This window comes from Phyllobates terribilis, unplaced genomic scaffold, assembly GCF_046119375.1.
Source record: "Phyllobates terribilis strain yellow unplaced genomic scaffold, ASM4611937v1 Scaffold_1__5_contigs__length_1240528914, whole genome shotgun sequence".
Lineage (NCBI taxonomy): Eukaryota > Metazoa > Chordata > Amphibia > Anura > Dendrobatidae > Phyllobates > Phyllobates terribilis.
In genome coordinates this window covers 956,150,260-956,173,889 of record NW_027362761.1, presented here as the reverse complement: position 1 = coordinate 956,173,889, position 23,630 = coordinate 956,150,260, and the positions used below count along the sequence as shown (strand labels likewise).

Genomic DNA, 23,630 nt, shown 5'->3' with positions numbered 1-23,630 from the left:
GAATGTCAAAAAACTGTTGCTAAATAAAAAAAAAACTATTATACAGCCTATTACCCTGGTATAAACCAGACCTGCTAACAATGCAAGTGCTTACAGTACAGGTATATACAGTATAGTGACTCTTAGCTGACGTTCTTTCTGATTGTGGTTTTTGACTTTCCTCGTCTTTTCCATCTGGTCCAGACCAACATGACAACTTTTTCCAGCCACGACTCCGCAGAGTTTAATGGGACGACACATTTGACTTCACATTTCTAGCACTGTCCTCCTCTGTTCTCAGCCTACATAACCTCCCCATACTGCCTGCACTTGCGGCATGGAACAGTGACCCAATAATTTATGTCACTGCTACAATTGCACCCCTCCCCCCCCAAAAAAAATACTACAGGCTGAGTGCCAGAAAGTGCCTATAAAATGTGTCCAATAGAAAGTAATAAGGCCCACTTTTTGCTCCTGGACAACATTAAGGCACCATTATCTCCTTTTGAAGGTTATAATACCCCAAGTACCCACTTCTAGTAATTATGATCTCTGAGTGTCCCCTTAAATTAACAATACCCGTGAAAAATATTAATAATGCCTGAGTACCTCCCTAATAAACTAGTACTAAGTGCCCCACCTTCCCCATAGCAAAAATCTTTATTGGGCAACCCCTCTCCCCCCACACACACACACACACACACACACACACACACACACACACACACACACACACACACACACACACACACACACACACACACACACACACACACACACACAAAAAAAATCAGTCTGGTCACGGTGCATAACTATTAAAGACACAGAGAGACAGGTATTGCGGCACTTAACACAGTAATTTTGCTCCTATCTACTGATACTCCTTTTATGGTCCCATAGAGTATGATGCCCCACACACAGTACGATGCCTCGTTGCACCCCCCCCCCCCCCCCCCATACACACAGTATGATGACCCTACTGTGCCCCCGGTGAAGTATGATGTCCCCATAAACAGTATAATGACACCACAGTGACCCCACAACATTGATGCTGCCACAGTGCCCCCTACACAGTATGAGGTTCCAACAGTGCCTCCACTACAGTTCAATGCTCCCACAGCCTCACTGCACAGTATGCCACGAGAGTGACCCCCCCTCCTCACAGTATGATGTCAGTCACTTACCACATTGTCATGCCCCCACACTCCATCACTCACCGTATGATTGCCCCACACACTGTATAATGCCTCCAAAGCCCAGTGCACACAATATGATGGTCCCAACACATTGTATGAGGCCTCCCAGTCTCCCCCACTTAAACACACAGTTTGATTGCTCCACAGACTTCATGATTGCGCCCACAGCCCCCCCCCCCACACACACACAGTATGATGCCCCCTACATCTCCATAATATAAAAAAAAGTTTTTGGTCACATAAACCTGACTTCCCGTCCATGGCAGCCTCCGACTCCTCTTCTGACTTGTACAGGGGACTGGTGCAGGTGGCACAATGCAATGACGATTTGGGCTGCTTTTACAGGGACGATGATGTCTTGTAAGCTGCAAACCTCCAGCACCTTTGCGGTCTTCAAGACCAGGAGTGACAGGGCAGGGAGCTTGTGGCTACTGTCCTTATCACAGAATTGAACTGCATCAGCTTGATGCTGACACTATGCTGTGTGGCAATTGCTAGAGAGCACCAGGCAAGAGCCCTGAATCTTTGATGTCACTGGGCCGACAATTTCTTGACCATATCTCTGGATCAGAACAGGGACTTGGGACCCTTCATTTCTGGTTGCAAGAAGTCTTTCTGGGTCCCAGAAGTTATATCCCTAACGATCAAGCTTTTTTATGTTATATGTCAAGTGAAATGGACAAGCTGATAGTGGTTTTCTCACTAAATTTAACAGCACCAAAGTGATGCGGAACGCGTTGCATATGGAAACAATTTTCATGAGGCTGTGTTTTCACATGATCTCATTGACATGTGCATTCTCACCAATATGCGCGCTATGGAGAATACTAAAACGTCACTGCTCATGCTTGATCAGGAATATTGATTGCCATGGGTAGACATTACTGCTGGCACCCAGATTTTAAGAAAAAATATAAGACACATGGGGGACAAGAAAGTTGTCCAAGACGCCGATCTCTGATGACTCTTCTCCGCCCCATTCTCTATGACTGTCAAGTCTCTTCCTATGCACACACTTATGAAGAGACTTGTCAGTCATGAGAAACAAGGCAGGGAGAAGCCACCAGGAACATGCCTCTTGGACTAGTCATTAGACATTCACAGTCTCCAACCATCTTTTATTAGTTTGTTTTCTCGCACTCCCATCAAAGTTTTTATCCTCTTAATATATTGCAGTCATCATATTATATAGCACTGTGTACTTACAATTGCTGATTTTGCCTTTCTACCCAGCTAATTCTTCTCTTTTCTCTGCTCTACATAGGAACAGGAAGTCACTTTTCCCTGCATTTATCATTCCCCTCTTCAGCTCCTGACCCAGCTGCTCCACTCCTCACCCTGCCAGGGACTTTTGCTGTGACTGACTGAGTCATGCAGGGAAAATTGACCTCCTGTTTCTACATAGAGCTTAGAAGGATTCAGCTAGTCAGTTTTTAACCATGTGATGTCATATACCTAATGAAAAACTGAATAATTAACTGGGTAGAAACTAGGCAAAATGAGCAATTGTAAGTACATAGTGCTGTATAATATGATTGCTATATATTAAGAGGATAAAAAATTTGATGGGAAGAGGAGTGCTTCTTTAACATAATGAGCAAACCACTTTGAGTGCCACTGTCCCATATACAGATGCTGTATTTGCAATTATTGTATTTTGTCATGGAAAGATTTTCCATTTGAACTTTTCAAATCCAAACATTTTTTCGCAATGGGTTATTGCTTGTATAAAAGTTAGAAAAACATTAAGTGTTTATTTCATGTATTGTAAAGTCAGTATGATTAACATTAGAGCAAGTCTCATTGGTTTAACTTCTTGATTAGTCTTGGAAGTTTTTTTTTTTCTCTCTCTCACTTTTCTATGTGGTTTCTGCAGCTTCCCCAAAGAAAGTCTTCTATCCCCACATCTGTTCAACGATCGCTTAACCCAGGAGTGTTCAGAAATGTGGAGTATGAGGTCTGGATGAAATCACAAAGAGGTAAAACTATATAAGTGCAGCTAGACTTCCATCACTAAAAGTGCAAAATGGGGAAAAGAGTTTATGTAAGGTGGACTTATTTGTGCTGTTATCACCTTACTGGGTGGAGTAGAGCGGTTAGGACATGATCTTTGTGTTTCCAGCAGTTCCCATACAGCATTAGGCAGATAACAATATGTGTTCCATGATGGGTTTTTTTTTGCCCTACAATATAACAAACCATTAAAGGGGTTGTCCACTACTTAGACAACCCATTCTAAAAAAAAACTGATCCTCATGTAAAACAAAAACAGTACAGTCGTGGCTAAAAGTTTAGAGACGGATACGAAAATTTGGTCCCACAAAGTTTGCTGCTACAGAGTTTTTTAGATCTTATAGACGTATGTTTGTGGTTACTGAAGTAAAATTTTAAGCATTTCATAAGTTTCAAGTTTATAAAAAGACTCAATATTTACAGCATTGACCCTTATTTTTTAAGACTTCTACAACTCACCTTGGCATCTGGATATCAGCTTGTGGGTCACATTTTGACTGATGACAATCCAATCTTGTCTTATCAGCGCTTGGAGTTTATCACAATTTCTGTGTTTTTGTTTCTCCACCCACTTTTGGAGGATTGACCACAGGTTCTCAATATAATTGACATTTGGGAAGTTTCCTTGCTATTGACCCAAAATTTCAATGTTTTGTTCACTGAGCCACTTAATTATTACGTTTTATGACCTTGTCCTCCACCATGCTGGGAAAAAAACATTGTTCATCACCAGATTACTCCTGTATCGTTGGGAGAAGTTGCTCTTCGAGGATGTTAGAGCCCATTCTTTATTCCTGGCAGTGTTCTTTAGGCAAAATTGTGTGTGAGCCCACTCCATAGATGAAAAGCAACCCCACACATGAAGGATCTCAAGATGCTTTACTGTTGGCATGACACAGGGCTCATGGTAGACCTCACATATACTCCCTTCCCAGACTGGAGCTTTGTCTGCAGGCATGAAAAGTAAATGCTTCAGTTGAACAATCATTGGCCGCTGTTAAGTTGCAGTCAACTTACCAGCTTCCGTGGTCCAAAACAATTTCTTCCAAGAGGAGTGTGAGCAATACATCCAATCAGTAACCACTGATTGGCCGCAGTGTTCACATGATATGTCGATCCGGGAGATTTTTAGTTTTCATGGGGCACAATTTCATTTAAGAGGGAGTTGTCCAAGTAGTGGACAACTTTAACAAATTAGTATAATGATGTAGTATAGTATAATACTACCTGATTATAGGTTCAGTCAGCGTTATTTGAATGCCCCATATTATATTAATGGCTGGACCATGCATGACAAGCCTTTTTTACCTTTTGTCTTCCCCCTACGTCCTCGTAAATTGTAATCAGGCCATCACTTCTCTTGATATTTGTACAATTATGTGTTACTCTGTAATGTCTGATATTGTCTGTGCATGTCCCTTTCTGAATTGTAAAGTGCTGCGGAATATGCTGGTGTCCTAGAAATATAAATTGTTTATTAATAATGTTAAATACTAAATAACACAGGAAACAATAATATAACAGAAATAAAGTAAAGAGGAAAAAGCGCACTTTCCCGAACTCCATGCACCATTATTAGATATTCCACCGGAGGCGCACACTTTTTGCTCAAGTGTCAAGTGCTCAGATTTTTCTGATCACCCATAATATCCTAATTCAATACCCTCCGCGTCCTATTTCTGACTGTTCTACCTGTCTATTTTGTTCTTGCACTTCATTATCTTTACGATCAAGTTAGCATCTATGATCTGATGATGTGACTAATAAGTGCAAGTGCTCGTTACTCAAGTTTGCCTAGGGTGCTCTGGTATGCACCAAGTATCGCGGGGGCTCGAGTGACATGTTCTAGCATGTTTCACAGCTATTAGACAGCCACAAAACATGCAGTGATTGCCTGACAACCAAGTGTAATCCCCTGTTAGGATTGGCATGCTACAGGGCTTCATTTTATAATTAAAGGGCTCGTCCAGGTTTCAGATGATAGTCTGCAGTCGCACTGTGACTGCAGGCTTATGAATTCTCACTTCTGGCCTCATTCTGACTAGACTTGTCTGGCCTCGCTCAATTCATTTTCATTGAGCGAGGCCACCCATGTCTAGTCTGCATGTGACCGCATGTATGCAAATCACCAGCACCAGAGATTCCTGACAGCGTGCAGTGCGCACTGTGAGAATTCAGAAGTCTACAGTCACATAGAATGACTGACTGTACACGCATCACAAACTTGGACAACCCCTTTAATGCTCCTAACATAAATAAAAATATGAGAATTGGTCAGTATCACAAAAAACATTTACATCCAGGTACCTGATAGATGACTGTCTCTGGAGTCGCTCTTTCTTTTCTTCATCTTGTCCAGACTCCATGATGAGTTTTCTCATCCACAGCTTGTCTCTGCAGACTTCCATCTTCTCCAGTCTTCTGCAGAACATCCCCACACAATGACCTTAAAGATAGCAGCGTCATTATAATGCTCTTGAATAAAAATATCTGCCCTACGCTGAGCCCCTGAATAAATAATTGCCCCTCACTATATTCCCTGCACAAAATATGACCTCCACACTGCCCCTCTTATGGTATATGCTCTCCAAAATGCCCTCTCCTTTCCTTACTGGGCCTCCTTTTCACACTATCCTCTCGCACTGTTTCCCTCTATAGTTCCCAGTCTATATACTGTGCCCCCTCACCACACTCCCCCCACCCCTCCCCTCCTTGACTTACTATCCCTTTCTGGCTATGCCCTTACACTGTCCCCCCCCCATGCTATCCCCCTACACACACACACTACTCAGTCTCTATTCTGTGCCCACTCATACTCCCCCCATACGGTCTCCTCATACTATTCCCTTCAGTAATCTCAAAATTTTCTCCCTCGCTCTCCATAATGCCTCTGCACACATCCCCCTGTCTCCCCATAGAGTGTCTGCACACGTCCTATCACTCTCGCTCCCCATATTGTGTCCGCAGTCATTTTCCCCTTGCTCCTCATACTGTGTGCCATCCCTTGCTCTCCATATTGTCTTCAAATTTCTCCCTCTCCCCATATTGTGTCTGCATCGGTGCCTTCCTTCCCAGACTTTTGTCCTCAAATCTATATACACACACACACACACACACACACACACACACACACTAATGTGGAGCACTTACCACCAATGTTCATGCCGGCAAGTGACATCAGCGGCATGATCACAAGACCTGATCGCTGCTAACGTCACTCTGACCTGATGGTCAGAGCTTCAATTGTACAGGGGAGCGGCAGAATGCAGCCTCCGGGGGAGATGCTTCGGACCGCCACATTAAGCGTCTCGACTGCGCCCCACCCTGCTGGCTGTCCCCTCCCCTAGATAGTAACATAGTTTGTAAGCCTCTGGGACTTGAACATGTCACTTGAGCACCCGCGATACTTGGTGCAAACTCGAGTAACGAGCACTTGCGCTCATCACTAGATGTGACGAAATCCTAGGGAGGGACATACCTGTGTAACTACCATAGGATCTGAGTTCATCTCTCTATAATGAGGTCATATGAGTCAGTGTGCACATTGTATTATTCATCTGTTAGTGCTTGGACCAGTCACTTACTGGATCATGATCTGTAGCCAGGGGCTTATACGCTGTATCTCCATTGTATAGTAGTATGCCTATACTTAATGTTATAGTGCTTGTGTTGTAGATCAGCAGAAGCTGGACTTCTCCATCGCTGCTGGCATGCAGTATTCTGTTGGAGACAAATGTCAGGTAAGTTACTAAGTGATTTATTTCAAAGTGCTGTATTAATTCTGGAAAAAATATCCCTTTTTGAAATAAATGACGTGAGCTATTTTTATGGTGTTTTGGGGGTGTTTTTTATATGAAAAACATGGTTCATCAGCCCCAGCTAAAAAAAATTCTATTTTATTAAGAATATAGTAGTTTTCTGTGTGATCCAGTAGTTGCTGGCATTTAATTTTAAGGAAAATAAGGATTATTCTTTGTTTAATAAAAAGTGGTGACATTTTCTTAAAAGGGTTGTCCGGCCTTCAGGTACAAGTCTGTAGTCTCTCCATGTATCTGCAGACTTGTGAATCCTCACGTCGTGCACACTGCGCTGTGAGGATTCTGCGGTGCTGGGAGCTGCAGGCACGTGACCGTATGTATGTGATTTGCATCCGAATGGAAGATCTGTCCAGGCCATGAGATGGGCTCACAGGCTCAGCTCATTGTTAGACTCCGATGGGAATTATACAGTATGACTGTGCCAGGCCCTGCAACTGCATAAATAGGACACCTTCTCATCACCTGGAAATATACAGTGAGGGTTACTATTCACTGACTGTAAGCAGAGGATCCCGATAATGAAGTATTGATACTCAAATTTGTACTTTTTATCATACAATAAATAAGCTCTTAATATCTTGACTATATCATGATATAGTCTATCTAGATATAGTACTATAGACTTTTATGAGTTGATGCGGCATACTATGAGTAACTTTTCTCCTTGCAGAGAGTGACATGGCAAGCCTGACATGCCAAAGTGAGGAGACTTTTAAGCTGCTATGCTTCTCTGGGAAATCTGCAGATTGTCTCCAGAGATGTAGAGGACTAGAATTCTAGCGCCTCCTATAGGAAGTAGCAATCCTAGAAGTCAATATCGAACCTCTAACGAGCCTTGTCACATGATTTAGGATTAAAGCCAAAACCAAAATCTCAATTTGCAGACACTGTGTTTTGAGGTATGGCCCCTCGTCAGTGCAAAGTGTGAGATCTGGTTTGGCTGGGTGAGAGGCTTCCAAGGGGTAACTTTTCTCCTTGCAGAGAGTGACATGTCAAGCCTGCTATTCCAAGGTGAGGAGACTTTTAAGCAGATATGCTTCTCTAGGAAATCTGCAAATTGTCTTTTAGGATTGCTACTTCCTATAAGTGGCACTAGAGTTCTAGTCCTCTTTCTCTCTGAAGAGACAGTTTGCGGGATACTGACACCGTAGTGTACATTTTGTGCGTGTTTGACTCGAATTATGATGATTTTAGGGAACTCTTTTCTGCTGCATGCTCTATATGGTAACTGTTCTACTTTAATCCATTCTGGTAATTACTGATTGCAGGTTCGCTTGGAGTCGGGAGGAATGTTTTATAACGCGCACATCCAGGAGGTTGGAGCAGATAATGCACCGGCTGTCGTCTTTGTGGAGGAACTGGGGCAAAAGTATGTTTTTCCTTTTTACATCTTTGTATTTAACTCCTTACCGACATATAGTGTATTGGTACATCATATGCTAGCTCCTTGACTTGGATGCAGGCTCAGGAACTCGGCCATCATGTGTCTCTAAGGGCTAGTTCACCCTACCGTATTTTCGGTTTGAGTGATGTCTGCGAAAAAAGGACACCACTCGGTCCAATGTTATTCAATGGGACAGTGCAGATGAGCGATATGTTTTTTTTTTTTTTATTGACTAAATCTGCATGTGAAAAAAATCGCAGCATGCAATACTTTCTTCCGCAAAAGTCTATTCAAATCTATAGGTGCTCAAAAAAAATCTGATGTCATATGGAGCCACAATATAGCATCTGTTTTTTTACAGACACATTGCAATTTTATAACCTAAACTGTGAATGGTCTTCTAAATTATTAATATCTGCGGCTGTAAAACAATATTGCATACGGGACTGCACACAGATGACAAGTGAGAAAATAAATCACCAGTTTTCTGGATGAAACTCTGAACGTTTTTTTTATACACTCGTGTGAAGCTTCGCCCGCATCTGTTAACATGTTAATTATTTCTCTCAATCTGTTCTAACCACCCATAGGCAACCCCAACTCTCAAATCACACAAATCTCGGGGCGCCGATGGGTTGCCTTGATAGTCAGGGGTCTGCTGAAGACCCCTGTGCCTGTCATGACGGTACTTCTGTGAAAGTTGCAGGTTCAAGTCCCCATAAGAGACTAACAGATACAATAAAAAGTGAAAAAATTTTTTTTAATAAATATTTCTCACCCCTTTTAAAAATGCACATGTGGCATTGCTACTGTATGTTGGTAAAAGTCCAATCAATCAAAATATAAAATGAAATAAGAGGCAATAAAAACATTGAATCTACCACAAAATGGCATCAATAAAAATGTTGGCTCAGCGCTCAAGAATACAAGCCCTAACACCGCTCCATTGTCCAAAAATTGAAACCGTTATGGCTCTTAGAAAATGGCGACACAAGCAAATTTTGTTTTCAAATTTCAAATTTTTTTTCCCACCACTTAAATGAATAAAAACTTTGCATGTTTGGTCTCGCTGCAATTGTACTGACCTGAATGTCATTATTACTGTATAATGAGTGCTGTAAAGAAGAAAAATTGCGGAATTGCGCTTTTTTTTCGCTATTTTGTTGCACTTGGAATTTTTTTCCAGCGCTCATGATAAAATGGATAGTGTTAAATTTCCCTGTCTGGAAGGGGTTAAATACACCTTTAGAGGAAATTTATTCACAGAAGACACATTTTAACCTGTGCATTGAAAATGAAATATAAGTCCAGGAGGAGAAATAAGTAGAGTTCTCTGATAAGATTACATTGTTTCTTATTGATATAAGGGAAAAATATTTAAACAAGTTATTCTGTGAACGCATGTTTTGTCGGCTAAAAATGTTTTTTTTTTCATTACATTTTTTTTGCACCTAATGCATTATATAGGTTCTGTGTTTAAAAAAATAACCACTGGAGAGGCGTGCCAGCACTATCTGAAATCCAGCCCTACTGCTTGACCTGCTTCTTTGGAACAATATAGGAAGCCATATGATAGGGTCTCCGGGTGCGTGCCAGAAGTTCCAGACAGTGAGCATATGAATAGTAGAGGAAATGAGGCCCCACTCACCGTCCCTTTATTCAAATAATATTAAATGAGCAGCTTGCAGAAATTAATGTAATACATGCTGTCGACAACATGCGTTTCGCGCCTAATAGCTCTTCAGTGGGTCTTTGCTTTATGCAAGGACCTGTTGAAGCGCTATTACATGCGAAACTGCCATCGAAAAAAGAAAAGAATTTTAAAGGGACGATGAGTGCAGCCTCATTTCCTGTACTATTCATATAGGTTCTGTGTTACACTATCTACTGACGGATTGAGTTAACTCATTCAGCTATCAAACTCCTGGCAGAGAGTTAGTACTTTTATCGGAAAGGTTTTTTTGAGCTTCTGATTTATGACTATAAAGGGTAAACTCTCCTTTGATATGATTTATGCTCATATATCATCTGAGAAGAGATTAGTAAAAGACGGATAAGGCCACATTCACAAGTTTAGTATTTGTAAGCTAAAATTAACAGTGTAACGATAAGAGGAAAAGTATGATAGAAACACGTCACCACTTCTGTATTTCTCACTCACTCCTGGTTTTGGCTTACAAATACTGATGTAAAATACTGAACGTGTGAGCGCAGTCTAAGAGTTGTAAACGCCCTATCAGAATGAGCTCACTGATGGAGTCTTAGCTAACCTCATTCTGCAGCCAGCAATATGCAGGAAACTGCCTTTAAAAGCCAAAAGTTGAAACATTTCTAATCAAACCCAATTACTAAAAAAATGTTTAGACCTAAATACATAAATTTAAGGGGAACCCTGTGAGCTCCAAAAACTTATTTACTTGTAGATATAGTGGTAATCTAGTGGTTTAATCAGTGTATTTCTCCCTGTAGCTGCTCACTTCCAGGCATTGTGGCAGTGCCAGGAGCTGTAACAATCAGCACTCACTACACAGTTAGTGCGCTGGAATCACTCCCCCTGCACACTGACTGACAGCTGCTGTGTGCGCAGCAGGTAAGTGCAGAGCTGACTGTCAACGGGCACGTGAGTGATTACAGCGCACTCACTGTGTGGTGACAGGTGACGAACAGCTACGGCACCGCCCCAATGACTGGAAGCGAGCGGCTGCAAGGAGGATATAACTTCATTTTCTCCCTGTAGCTGCTGCTTCAGTAAGACAATCAGGGATGGTTTAAATGCTATTTGCCTTCAGCTTACCACTATAACTGCAAGTAAATAGTGTTTTTTAGGTGACCAGTTCCCTTTAACAAAAAACTAATTTGCCCCTAAGGTATCCTCCATATTCTTTAAATGTAATGCTATTGGTTAAAGGAAAATATACAGGTAAAACTGAGTTGTTTTTTTTTACAAGATTTCACAGAGTACAACTAAATGTCCCTAAAGTTAGAAAAGGGGCTGCAGTTGATACCGTTTCCATCTTTGTATAGGTAGGTGTGATACAATTCTATGTTTTATTGTATAATCTTGTTTTTCCTTCTTTTCTATCTTTTTGTTTTCTGTAGACATTTTGTTCAGTTAAAGAATCTTAAGCCGATCCCCCTAAACAGCAGTGCAGATGGCTGGAACACTGTTGCAGGGAAAAAGATAAAGAAGACCCCTGCAAGTGGCCCAAGTGGTCCTACAGGTAACCATATCTGCTTCAGTTCTGGTTTTCTGTGTGAAGATACTTGAGGTCTTGTGATTGCTTTAACAATGTTTATTTTTTCCAAATCTTTAGAGAAGGATTACAGAGGGCAAAAAAATTACGGTAAAGCTGTAAGAACTCAGCCTCCATCTTCTCGCATCCAGTCTTCCACAAACAAGTCACATGGGATGTCTTCTGATCAAGCTACCCTAATCGAAAACAAGGGACGGAGCGGGACTCCTCCGAAAGTGCCTGGAAGGTGAGCTGCGGAATACAAATATTGCAGTTAGGAATATGTAATAAGAAGCTATGTACATTGGGACGTTTATGGCATCCCAGCAGGATATGTTAGATATATCTGATAGCGTTCTGAGCACTTGTGTCCTCCATTGTTAAAGACAACTACATACCATGAGAGCTTCCTTAGAGCTTCCTTTTTGGTCTAAATGTTTGGCCCCGATAAAATAAAGCCTATATCCACTTCCCATGCCGGCGCCATTCCAGCGGTATCTGCACTCGCGTTCCCGGTGCTGCCTTGCGATTGCTGTGACACGTGAGCCCGGCGCCCAATCAGCACTGGAGCCACTGTCCCCGCCTCCTGTCGAATTGAACATGAAGAAGAAGTCCGGGCTGCGCCTGATCTGACTTCCTTTTCATGCTCAATTCGTACGAAGGCGGGGACAGTGACGCCAGCGCTGATTGGGTGCGGGGTCACTTGTCACAGCAATCGCACGGCAGCACCGGGACCATGAGTGCCGACACCGTGGGAACGAAGCCGGCACGGGAGGCGAGTATGAGCTTTTTTTTATCAGGGTCAAGTGTGGGGTCTGACAATGCGTTGTCCAAGTAGTGGACAACTTCTTTAGCCATTCCTGAGATTCTCCAGGTTAGAGGTGTTCTCATCCTCCATCTTCAGGGCACCATTCCTCTGCCTCACAGCCTTCTCAAGATTGACTGTTCAGACCTATGTCATGGTTTGCTTCCGCAGCATAGGAGAATCGCAGGGGTACTGAAACTGTCTGGATCCAGCAGTGTGGTTTTGACTAGACCAGCCACTCTTAGGAGACCGGTGACCTAGGCAACAAGCAGTACACTATAGAATTACAGGGGTTGTCCTCCTTTTGGAACATTTTTTAAACTTGAATGAATGTATTTGGGGTGAAAAAAAAAATAAACAATTTTGCAATTGGGTTTCATGAAAAATTGTGCACAATTTGCCTTTTTATAGCCTCTGTGCTACATTGTGCATTGCTGGTTGCAGAATGAGTTGACTGAGAATCCGTCAGTGAGCTCCTTCTGACAGGAGAGTTTTTAACTGTTCCATCTAGTGTTTATCTGAGCTCCCCTCAGCTGAGTTATGACCACATTAAAGTTGAGTTTGCAGGGAAACAAACAGCCTGTAAAAGCTAAAAGGAACAAATATGTAATGCCACTCACGGCTACTGGGAGGAAAGGAACTTGTATCTTCCCGGAGCTGCTTGTTTTCAGCCATAGGGGCGTGCAAGGAGTGGTTTGTCACCGCTTACTCTACTGTGAGTAGCGGCCATAATCGCTCCCCGGCACATTGATTGACAGCTTTCCCTGCATCAATTCAGAGTGAGCTGTCAATCATACTGAAATATTTCAAAAGGGTTAGAAAATTATTTTGAAACTGAAAATTGTTTTATATAGGACATATCACAAGACCCTTCATGGTTATTAGAATGTGGGACCTGTAACCAAAGATGACGTCCTAATATGTGGCTTGAGAAGAGACTTGGACTTCATGACTTCTTTGCCTTCTTTTTACAGGAAGCTTGAGCAAAGTGAGGAATCCAGTTATTTCAAACGCGAGAATGTCCACTTTGGCCTGACCCCAGAGGAGCGCAGGGAGAGACAAGTGATCGAGGAATCCAAGTCTCTGTATGAAATGCAAAACCGAGACACCGATGCGTTTCCAGCACTCTCTGTACGTTATACCTACTTCTTATTGCATCTTAATTATCTTGTTATAAGAAGCTCTGTAGTTTATTGGTCAGATATTTACCAACGGTTTAAGGCTAAGTTCCCATGGTGCGGATTTGTTGCATTTTTTTTTTTCATATTGCAGATTTTCAGCAGCATTTCTACTCCAATTAGCTAATTTGGGTATTTTTTTTTTTTTTATTATTATTATTTAATGTGTTTTTTCATGGTTTTTCTGCTGTAGTTTTTGTTTTACAAACTTTGGTTACTGAGCAAACAATCAGTGATAACTTTGATAGTCCTATGCATTTCTACTGGTGAAAACAAAATAAAATGCACATTAACCACAGGAGAAATATACATGCTGTGGGCTTCACAATCACTGCCGATCAATTTCTGCAGCGTTAAAAGCCATAAAGCTGATCCACTTTTTGAACTCGTGCAGACCAAAACCGCAGCATATATGCACTATGAGAACTTACCCAAAGGGTCCCTTTTCACCGATCAGTAAATTTCCCCTCAACAAGCTTCAGTCAATTATATAGGAGGTTGATCTGCCCTCCTTAATTTTATATACATGTAAAAATGATCTGTGGGGGTTCATATACTTTGTACATTATTGTGGGAAGCCTATCCTTCATTTACTTGAGGGTCTATGTTGCTGTCAGATGATAATTCTATGCTCACATAATAGATGTGGTTAGACGATAAAACAGGCATCATGTCATTTGATCATTGCGTAATGACCACGAACTAAAGCTCAAAGGTTATTAAAGGGTTATTCGGTGAGAACTTGTTAATGGGTATTGGTCCAGTCACTTGGATCCACACCGATCAGCAGAACGGGGAATGGTTATCCTTGTTAAAATGGAGCTGTAGTGAGCATGTTCAACCTGCTCTCCATTCATTCCCTATGGGGCTGCCGAGCGCTGCGCTCAACACTTCCAGCAATCTGATCTGCCGATCAGTGTTGGTCCCAGCGGTTGGATTCCCACCAATCAGAAATTTGTCACCTATCCTGGAAATCGGTGATAACTTGTTTTTACTGTTCAATCTTAGGATGAGCAGAAGTCCTAGGAGTTGACCACACAACCTACACTTGCGATTACAAACTCCTACTGATAGTTTTTTGCCTCTGCCTATAGTGGTAAATGTTTTATGCATCTTTTTGTTTAAGGCCTCAACTGCTGATTCTGTACAGGGGTCGGAAGTTTTACCCTTAAAAAAGATCCCAGCACCAACTACTGAAAAAAGCACCAGGAGGAAATCTGAAGCAGATGATCAGAAAGACAAAGGTTAGTTAGTATACTTTTATATTCGACATATTTCCTACAGACTTATATGGTGGATGTCCAGCAGCCCGACATACAACAAAAGACCTTATTTAGTAACAAATTGCAGCCATTTCACCTTAACTCTCAATATTTAATCTTCTTAGAGGGTTTCATCATGGATGGGTACTAGTATGTTATATTCGACAATCCCTTTTTTTTTTTTGAGATGGGAGAAATGTGTATGTTTCACATTTGAGTTGAGATTATGGATCTGCTACAGGTCTTGAGATTCGGGCCAATATAGGTTTCTAAATATTTTGTTAGTGTTAACATCATTTTTTTTTTTTCTTAATGTTTTGTGTTTGGAATATAAAAAACTATTTAAGGGCCATATGTCATATTTTTTTTGTCATTAAAAAAAATTGCACGTTTTGAGGTATGCAATTTTTGTAGAAAAATGTATACATTTTTGCCATTTTACACTTCTAATGCCACATTTAAAAAATGATTAGAAGAGCAGCAGGGTTTAGAAGAAGAGGGGCTGTAATTCATGACAAATTAATCTACGATTGCTGTATTTCTGGCACATTGTCAGATATGTGAGATTTATTAAAGGGTATGGACTTCTTGTTAATTGTGGCACATTTTACTTTGAAGCTATTAATATTAAGCATTTTTGTTCATAATCTTCCATTTTGACCCCAATTATCTGTTGTATTTAAAAGGAAACAATCATTGGTTTTCCACCAGTCATTAGTTAACTACTGCAATCCCTTAATCCACCACAATAACATGTTTAGAAAGATGTCCAAGTATGTTGTAAGTAATGAAGTATATCTTCTAAAAAGAACAAGTCTTTTAGGTGTACCTGCTATGTGGAAGACTCCAGCGACCAGAACCCCAAATACCCCTTTACAGGCTTGATTGACTTAACCCCTTATGTGCTATGTCATTTTAAGCCAGCTGTGGTCACAGAAGGGAGGGAGGGGAATGTCAATCAGACCTGGAAAGGTGTGTTTAGGTATCTGACAGGCTGACTCACATAGCAGGAATTCTGTACATGTAGTGTGCTACTTCTTTAAAATTCTTTTGTATAGGTTATAGGTCACTCACACGTGTGCGGCCATATTTCTAAGTATATTACAAGCATGGATTACTGCATGGTGGTGTGTAATAGAGTCAAAAAAAAGGTTACAGGATACAAGTGCAGTGGTCACCAGGGTCCAGTAAGATGAATATTTACCCATCAGCGGCCATTTAATTGGCAGACAGCGCTAAGCGATGCACACAGTGATTTGTAATAGACTGCTCAGTGCACAGAAGCAGTGCTATCGAGAGAGAGCTGATTTTTAAATAGTCTTTAAAATACTCGTTCCATCAAATGAAATTATTTTTATCATTCATCGGATGATCGACAGCCTGTTTACACTGCAAGATTATCATAAACAAATATTTTTAAGAGCCCACATTCACAATTATCACAATTGTAAATGCCCTTTTAGGTTGCGTTTTAAAACTGTTAATAACCTGGTATGTTTACTTGTCATTTTTTTTTAATATATGTAAATTTCTTTTGCTAAAGCCTCCAAACTGGCACAGCCCCAAAAAGTGATTGAGAAGACATTAAGTGAGGTAGGTACTAAAATAATTTAACTTTTTTTTTTTACTACCGGTCAATAACCACTTTTCTTTTCACGTTTGCTGTATACAGTGTTGCTTACTAAATTCCTATCAGAGATAATATAGTCATTGTGTGAATACCAGTGTACCCTCAATGAGTGCAGGCCTCCGTACACATTAAATGAATGTCGGCAGAACCTGTCTATTCCAGGCCGCAGCGTTCTCCTCTCCATGATTGAAAACACATGAACGCTCAGCGGTATATGGGGAGTCGGGAGACAACTATCTTGTGTGTATGGCCAGCTTAACAGCTTCTCCTCCATCAAGAGGAAAAATAAAATGACAAAGTTGCTGGTTTTTGGTCACTATTCCACATAAAAATTTGAAAAATAAGTAACAAAAAACCACTGATCTGGCTATGTTGACACAAAAAAAAGTTATGGCTTCTGGAAGAAAAGTAGAAAAAAACAAAAGTGCAAAACGAAAAAATTGCACGGTCATAGGGGAATACAAATATTTACTATGACTTGTTTGGGCTGCAGACATTTCCTCTTTAATGCATGTATTCGCTGCTGCACTGAAGCCTGTTTTTAGAAAAAAAAGTAAGCGGGGAGGCCAAGTGTCAGGATGTGGTTGTATTTGGCAGTATTGTAAAGTGCAAATTAGAATACTCCTGTTTACTTATGGTTGATCTTTAATTGATAGGAAATCATAAAGCCATTTGCTACCTCTGAATCTGATGTTTTACATGATGACACCGTTCTTCCAACCCCTGCTGAGCAGCAGACTCCCACCGCAGTGCCTTCTGAACCCACCGTGGTCCCACCTTGGTCAGGTTAGTCTGTTTTATTTCTTGCACTTATATTAGTGTAACTAAAAGAATGGCACGTAGTGAAGTAGTGAGACTGATTATGTATCACGGAAACATGCAGGACCTATAATGAGATCCGTTACAAGGGTCCATAAGAGTATGGTGATCACTGCAAACTGTGGGGTAAGTGGTCCTGGAATTAGGTGTCTTACGGACTCCACTGATGTTAACAAACAGAAGAAATAAGACTTGTGGGTTACATAAAATACGGATACAGATATAATAGACCTGGTGCGCCACTGTGTATGTGACAAACCAGTCAAGTAGAGCAGTTGCTAAAATCACGTAGAAAGTAAGGTGGCTTTCCTCATGGCTTCCTATTGATTTGATGTGATGCGTATAAATATTTTTTAAACTTTTTCACATTACATGATCATAAAAACCCCAAATTCAATAGTAGCTGATGTTTCTGCCATATTTTTTGTTCAGGGCTTTCAATGGAGATGCCTACTTCACCCCCAGCTGGATCAGACTCTATATTACAACCTCAGGTGACTTCAGACCAGTTCTCGCCACTTCCAGTTTCAATTCCAGCAGTTTCCCAGCCTTTACTGCCCATGCCACAGACACTGAGTGCTTACCAAGACCCTCTGTATCCTGGATTTCCAGTAAATGAGAAGGGCGAGAGAGCCACTGCTCCTCCTCCCTACTCTCTGTGTAAGAACGGAGATGACCTTCCTACTGGTAAGTCCCACTAAGGTGGGCTGTCTGTCAGATGAAACAAAATGGAAATGTTATGAAGTGTTAAACATCTTTTAACTTTTTTTTTTTTTTTCAGATAAAAGCATCCTGCATTTCTTTTACAACCTCGGCATAAAGGTTAGTGTTCAGACATGTGAAAGATGTTCGATCGTTATGTTCCTAGTACATGTATATGTGGATTTTGTTATTCTGTGCTTCTCCTTTCCACATCGAGAGGTGAGAGCCTGTACTGATGTCATGCAACAACTACTTACCAAATATTAGCAGACCTGTCAGCTGAACACATTCCTTCCCAGTGTGGAAATGAAAGACGTTGCATAACCACTTTGACACAAATTTTATATTACTTTTAGTGAATTTATTATTTTTTTTATAGTTTTAATGTTGTGTGATTTGTTTCTGATTGAACTTTAATAACTAGACTCTTCTTCTTTTTTTTTTCCCTAGGCTTATACATGTCCAATGTGGCCCCCACACTTATACCTGCATCCCCTTCATCAAGCCTATTTAAATATTTGCAGGATGTATCCAAATGTTCATGTTTACCCACAAAGCCATTGGGTACAGGAAGCTGCTGTAAACCAAAGTGAAGTAGATCCTTCAGGCTTTGCTCATCAGAGTATGGTGGGGAATGAGAGTGAACTGCCTACAAGTTTATGTCCCCCGGTGGTTCAGCTCCCGCCTGTCCAATTCCCAATAATTGGTGAGGAAATGTCTCCACAACTTGGTTCATCAGAAGAAAAGTGCCAGTTCCAGGCACACTGGAGTGAATTTGAAGACCAGCTGTCAAACAAGGCAATGGTTCCTCAAGCTCCTTTCGGACAGGGCTCATATATGGGACCTCTTCCAATTGCGCCTCAGTTTTTCCCACATGTTTGGTATGGATATCCATATCAAGGGTTCATTGAAAACCCAATGGTACGACATAATGTCTATATTAACTCTCAGGATTCAAGTTTGTCTGAAAACATTTCAGCAGGGACTGTCTTAGAAAATAACACAGTTCAAACAGCAATAAATCAGTCCCAGCATTTTGTGAGCGAACCATTTAGGCCTTTGTTGCCTGCTGCTGATGCCACAGAGTTTGTGTCGAATACCACTGTAGTCCAAGAGGAACCAACTTCAGATATGGCCAGAAAGGAGAAGCAGAAGCCTCCAGCTAAAGTGACTGAGGTTCACGTGGTTTTACCTGAAATACCAGATGGCAAAGCATCTATCGAGAAGGAAGTAGCTTCAGTAACACCAGTAATGGCCGAGATAACTCCACCTGCGGAGAGGTCACTTAGAGCTAGGGAAGAGAGCTCGGAGGATGAGCGAGAGGTATCTAACATGCTGAGTAGTGGAAGATCCAAAAACTTTTACAATCAGTCATATGGGACAAGGAGGCCTCGAAATGACAAGTATTATCAAACCAACAGAGGGGGCTACCAGTATGCCAGAAATGATGAGGGCTGGAGGGGACAAAGAGGCAGAGAAGATGGCTATTACAGAAATTTCCGAGGCCGGCCAAATCGAAGGCGGCAATACGTGGATTCTTATAAACCGCAACATGAATAGAAGTTGATAACTGATCACAGTTAAGAGCGTTTGTTTTTCTTCATATTTATTTGGACAATATATAGTCAAGATTAGAAAATGAGAATCCTATATTCTTAAAGTACAGGTTTGGAAACGGGGGAAAGGGCAATGTAGCCAATAAGTTTATATTTTTTTTAACTTCTGAGCTTAATTTATACCACTTGGGTTTCTTACTATTCTTGTTCTAATGATGAAATAGATTGATAGTGGGAATAGCTTAAGATAAAGTGACGATGTGGTGGTAATTTCTTACCACCAGAACAGTTACATGTAGTGAGAAGAGGACTGATTGGACAACCTGATCTCCAGTTTCTTAGCACTTAGTAGACTTGCAGTGATATTAGATTGTCATGCTACGTTTGGACTTGGCTGTTTGTATAAATGCCTTATTGTTCTTTAAAACTACCAATCAGTTGTTTTTTTTTTTCTTTTTTTAAGGTTGTTGCTTCTGATTGTGCTTCCATTCCAAAGGCCTTTCAACTTAAACTCCAACACAGCGGAGAAACTTGAATGTAGTTACTTATGGTGATGTGCTGTAAATAGCAGACTGTAGAACCACTTCACTGTTTGAGGGGGGCAATGTCTATGCGGCAACTAAAAAATGTAATCAGTATTTGTTTTGTAACTTCCAAGTCATCAAGTTTTTTGACTTTTTTTCTCACAGACCTTCCGTCCTTTGGTAACTTCTAACAACTATTATTCAGCAGTTCTTTGTTTAAAACTTGGTTAGTTTGTAGGATTACATGCCATTTGTGATGCAGAGTTGTGCACTAGAGACAATATTTAAGTAGAGGATATATAGCTGCTAGCAATAAACTAAAGGCAGCCATACACATTAGATATAGGTCAGCTGAACCCATAGATCCTTAGGTTATAGGGGTTTCTCCTTATGACAGATGTCAACGGGAAAGAAGGATTGGAAATGTTTGATTTTAGGATGCCCTTCTCGCTGTAATAAGCCCCCCACAGGGGGAGTCTGGCAATTGCTTACTCCACATTAAGACCACAGGCGGAGCATGCATTTCAGTCCTCTGGAATCTTAAGGGGTAACGTCTCTCCTTGTGCAGACTGACATGTCAATGTAAGGAGACTTATAGGCCATGCAATGCTCCTCTGGGAAATTGAAGGAGTTCATCTGACAGCTATTTTTGATGTATGGCTACGTACAACTTTTTTTTTTTCTATTTTCGGCAAAATACATTGTTAGAAAATGAATTGTGTTTAAAAAATGTTAAACTATTTGCCGTCTACAGCCTAAATGTATTCCCATACATTGCAGGCTGCTCAGTCAATCTCTCATCTCTGTCCTCTCTCGCGTTTCTGACTCTCTCCTTTTTTTTTTTTCCTCTCTCTCTCTCCCGTCTGTCTGTCTTCTCTTTCTGTCTTTCTCTGTTCTCCCTAAGACAAATATAGGCTGACATGTATAAAACCAAATAAAATAAACTTAATTCTAAAAGGGAGGACAACTCGAAAAGCAGTCAGGAGAGCAGAAAGAGCAGTTTTAGTACACGCCATCAGCGAGCCCATATGAAAAAAAATAACACTGAATGGGACTGAGTAATCTGCAATGTATACAGGAGACCAACTGTTGGGTTTTATTAAGAGAAAAAATTAAATTATGAAAATTAGTTTTAGCCAAAAATACCTGAATTACTGTTAAAAAAAAATATATATAAACCTATATATTATATTTTAAAAAAGTGCCCTCAAAGAAGTACATAGCCTTTAAGGCTTCAAGTTAAAGAATTAGGGGCTTGAGTTCAGACAGAAAACTTGTGAAAGCAAACATTTATGCTCTATTTTGCACTGACATATCGAAAAGACGTGTAAGCACATTGAATAGTTTATCTTTAAATCTGTCTATGAAACTACAATGTTCTTTTCGCTTAATGTTCTAGATTATTTTTAAATATTCATTGAATTTAACAGACATTTTTGTTATGCAGAAATATTTAATGTTCTCATTTATTTCTCTTTTAGAGTTTGTTTTTTGTCTTTTTTAAAGCTTGTGGTGGACTTGAATGTTTTCTTTCAAATGATTTGTAATTGATGCCTGTTGTTTCCGGGGACGGTTTCTCAGAAGCATATGCTATTGTATTTCTTTCTGTGTGGTGTGTGCTATAGAAACAGCTTTTGCTGTCCTCATGTTTACATGTTAAGTTGTTTGGTTTTTATTTACTACATGAATCCAGAATTAAAGGATTAAGTGCTACTGACTCCTTGGTATGAATAAGTTTTTCTGTTGATAATGAAAAAAAATCCTTTCTATGTGTCTATACATTGTCTTACTATATTTATTAAAGATATTTACTAACAAATTAAATATGAATGATTAAAATACAACCTACTCTGCATATGCATGAAAAATGTAATATTGTCATGCTTAATCACAAGCTAAAAAATAACTTTATTGATAACGACTGTATTTACCTTCATAATTGATGACTTTTAAGTGATAGAAATTGAGGGATTAAAGAGGTTGTGTGACTGGGTCACGCCTTGGTGATACAAAGGAGTCCGGAAGTTGACTTGACATCAGCGCATGTCATCTGCAGCCTGCGATAGCGCCGTTCACAGGTACATATGGCAACATAGGGTATTTACAAAAATACTTATTTAAAAGGTTTAAATAAGGGCGCATTATACATTGTTGTGAATCACCTCTTTAAGTTTCAGGTTAATTTTTAAAAAATATGAACGCCAAAACTATTTTAAATAGTGTGGTCATCTTCTGTCTTTAGGAGATGAGTGCACTCCTTTTAAATGCGCTCCTGAAGATTGTTTTGTTTTCAATGTTTTATTTATTGAAGATAATAGACATAACAGATAACATACATATATTTTTCAGTCTGAATCAAGTCGTATAAAGAAAAGTGTACGACAAATTTTTAAATATTTGAAAAGTAGGTACACGGATTTGTCATGAAGATTGCAGCAAAACATAGTAATACAGATGATGCAATTTGAATATATGATCAGTGTATAACAAAAGAGAGACGAATTTGTATCCATATAGAAGTAATGACAATATAAGAAAACAAGAATAAGAATGCATAAAAAAGAAACGAGAATCAAATAATCAACTGGGTTATGAGGAAAAGGAAAACTTGGATAAAAAAGGGGGAACAGGCAAGGTAGGAGGAAAAGGGGGGGGGGGGGAGAGGTCCCGTCACTGTATGAAGAGGTTAAAAGTAAAAATAGCATATATTAAAATGTTGAGACAGTTTATGTGATAGAGAATAGGTAGGAGGCGGAGTTTCTAAATTTCTGCCATGGAGTCCAAACACGATGAAAGGAGGTGAGATTTTGCATTGACAAGGTTGCCAGTTGTTCAGTTTGGAATAATTGGTCGATTTTGAGAAGCAATTGCTTCTTGCTTGGTAAATCAGGAGAGCGCCAAAGAGGTGGTATGAGACGCTTACCCGCTGATAGAACAAAAGTGACTAACTTAGATGGAAACTTTTTTTGTCAGATTTAATTGGGAGGTTTAAGATTGTATTCAGGGGTTAAGGTCAAGTATGTATAGTAATTCAAATATCGTTTGAGATCACTTTCCAGAATCTTTGAATAACCGGGCAATTCCACCATATGTGTAAGTATGATCCTTTATCTTTATCACACCTCCAACAAATGGGTAGTAGGAAACCATTTATGAGTCTGGATGGGTGTTGTGTACCATTTGAGAGATTATTTTATAGGAATTCTCTTGAACCCTGACACATTGTGAAGGACCATGTGAGAAATTACATATTTGTTTTGATTTGGGATTCAGTGAAAGAGCTACCCAATTATTTTTCCCATTTTAACAAGCATGCTCTCTTCTGAGAAATATCCTTTAAGAGTAAGATGTTCTAGAGAGAAGAGAGGATTTTCTTTGGCGGACTTGTTTGTACGCATAGAGATTCATAAGCAGTGAGTGGTCTAGAGGGATCTCCCTTTATCAAGGCTTGATGAATTGCGTTTTTTAAGGATTCATAATGGAGAAAATTAAAGTTGGACATTGTGGGCAAGGCTTTTATTTCTTGGAAGG

The 23,630-nt window shown here is 40.2% G+C and overlaps 1 protein-coding gene across 1 annotated transcript in view; it reads left to right on the top strand.

Moving 5' to 3' along the window:
- The window catches only part of OTUD4 (OTU deubiquitinase 4), a 45,598-nt gene extending 23,794 nt beyond the window's left edge, over positions 1-21,804 (top strand). The window contains exons 9-20 of the mRNA XM_073642490.1: positions 3,052-3,154; positions 6,864-6,928; positions 8,275-8,375; positions 11,490-11,611; positions 11,705-11,870; positions 13,403-13,559; positions 14,733-14,850; positions 16,412-16,461; positions 17,155-17,284; positions 17,750-18,004; positions 18,099-18,139; positions 18,470-21,804. Of these exons, the coding sequence (XP_073498591.1) occupies positions 3,052-3,154; positions 6,864-6,928; positions 8,275-8,375; positions 11,490-11,611; positions 11,705-11,870; positions 13,403-13,559; positions 14,733-14,850; positions 16,412-16,461; positions 17,155-17,284; positions 17,750-18,004; positions 18,099-18,139; positions 18,470-19,579 (2,418 nt within the window). The 3' untranslated portion in view covers positions 19,580-21,804. The remainder of the gene's footprint in view (positions 1-3,051; positions 3,155-6,863; positions 6,929-8,274; positions 8,376-11,489; positions 11,612-11,704; positions 11,871-13,402; positions 13,560-14,732; positions 14,851-16,411; positions 16,462-17,154; positions 17,285-17,749; positions 18,005-18,098; positions 18,140-18,469) is intronic.
- The last annotated feature ends 1,826 nt before the right edge of the window (positions 21,805-23,630 follow it).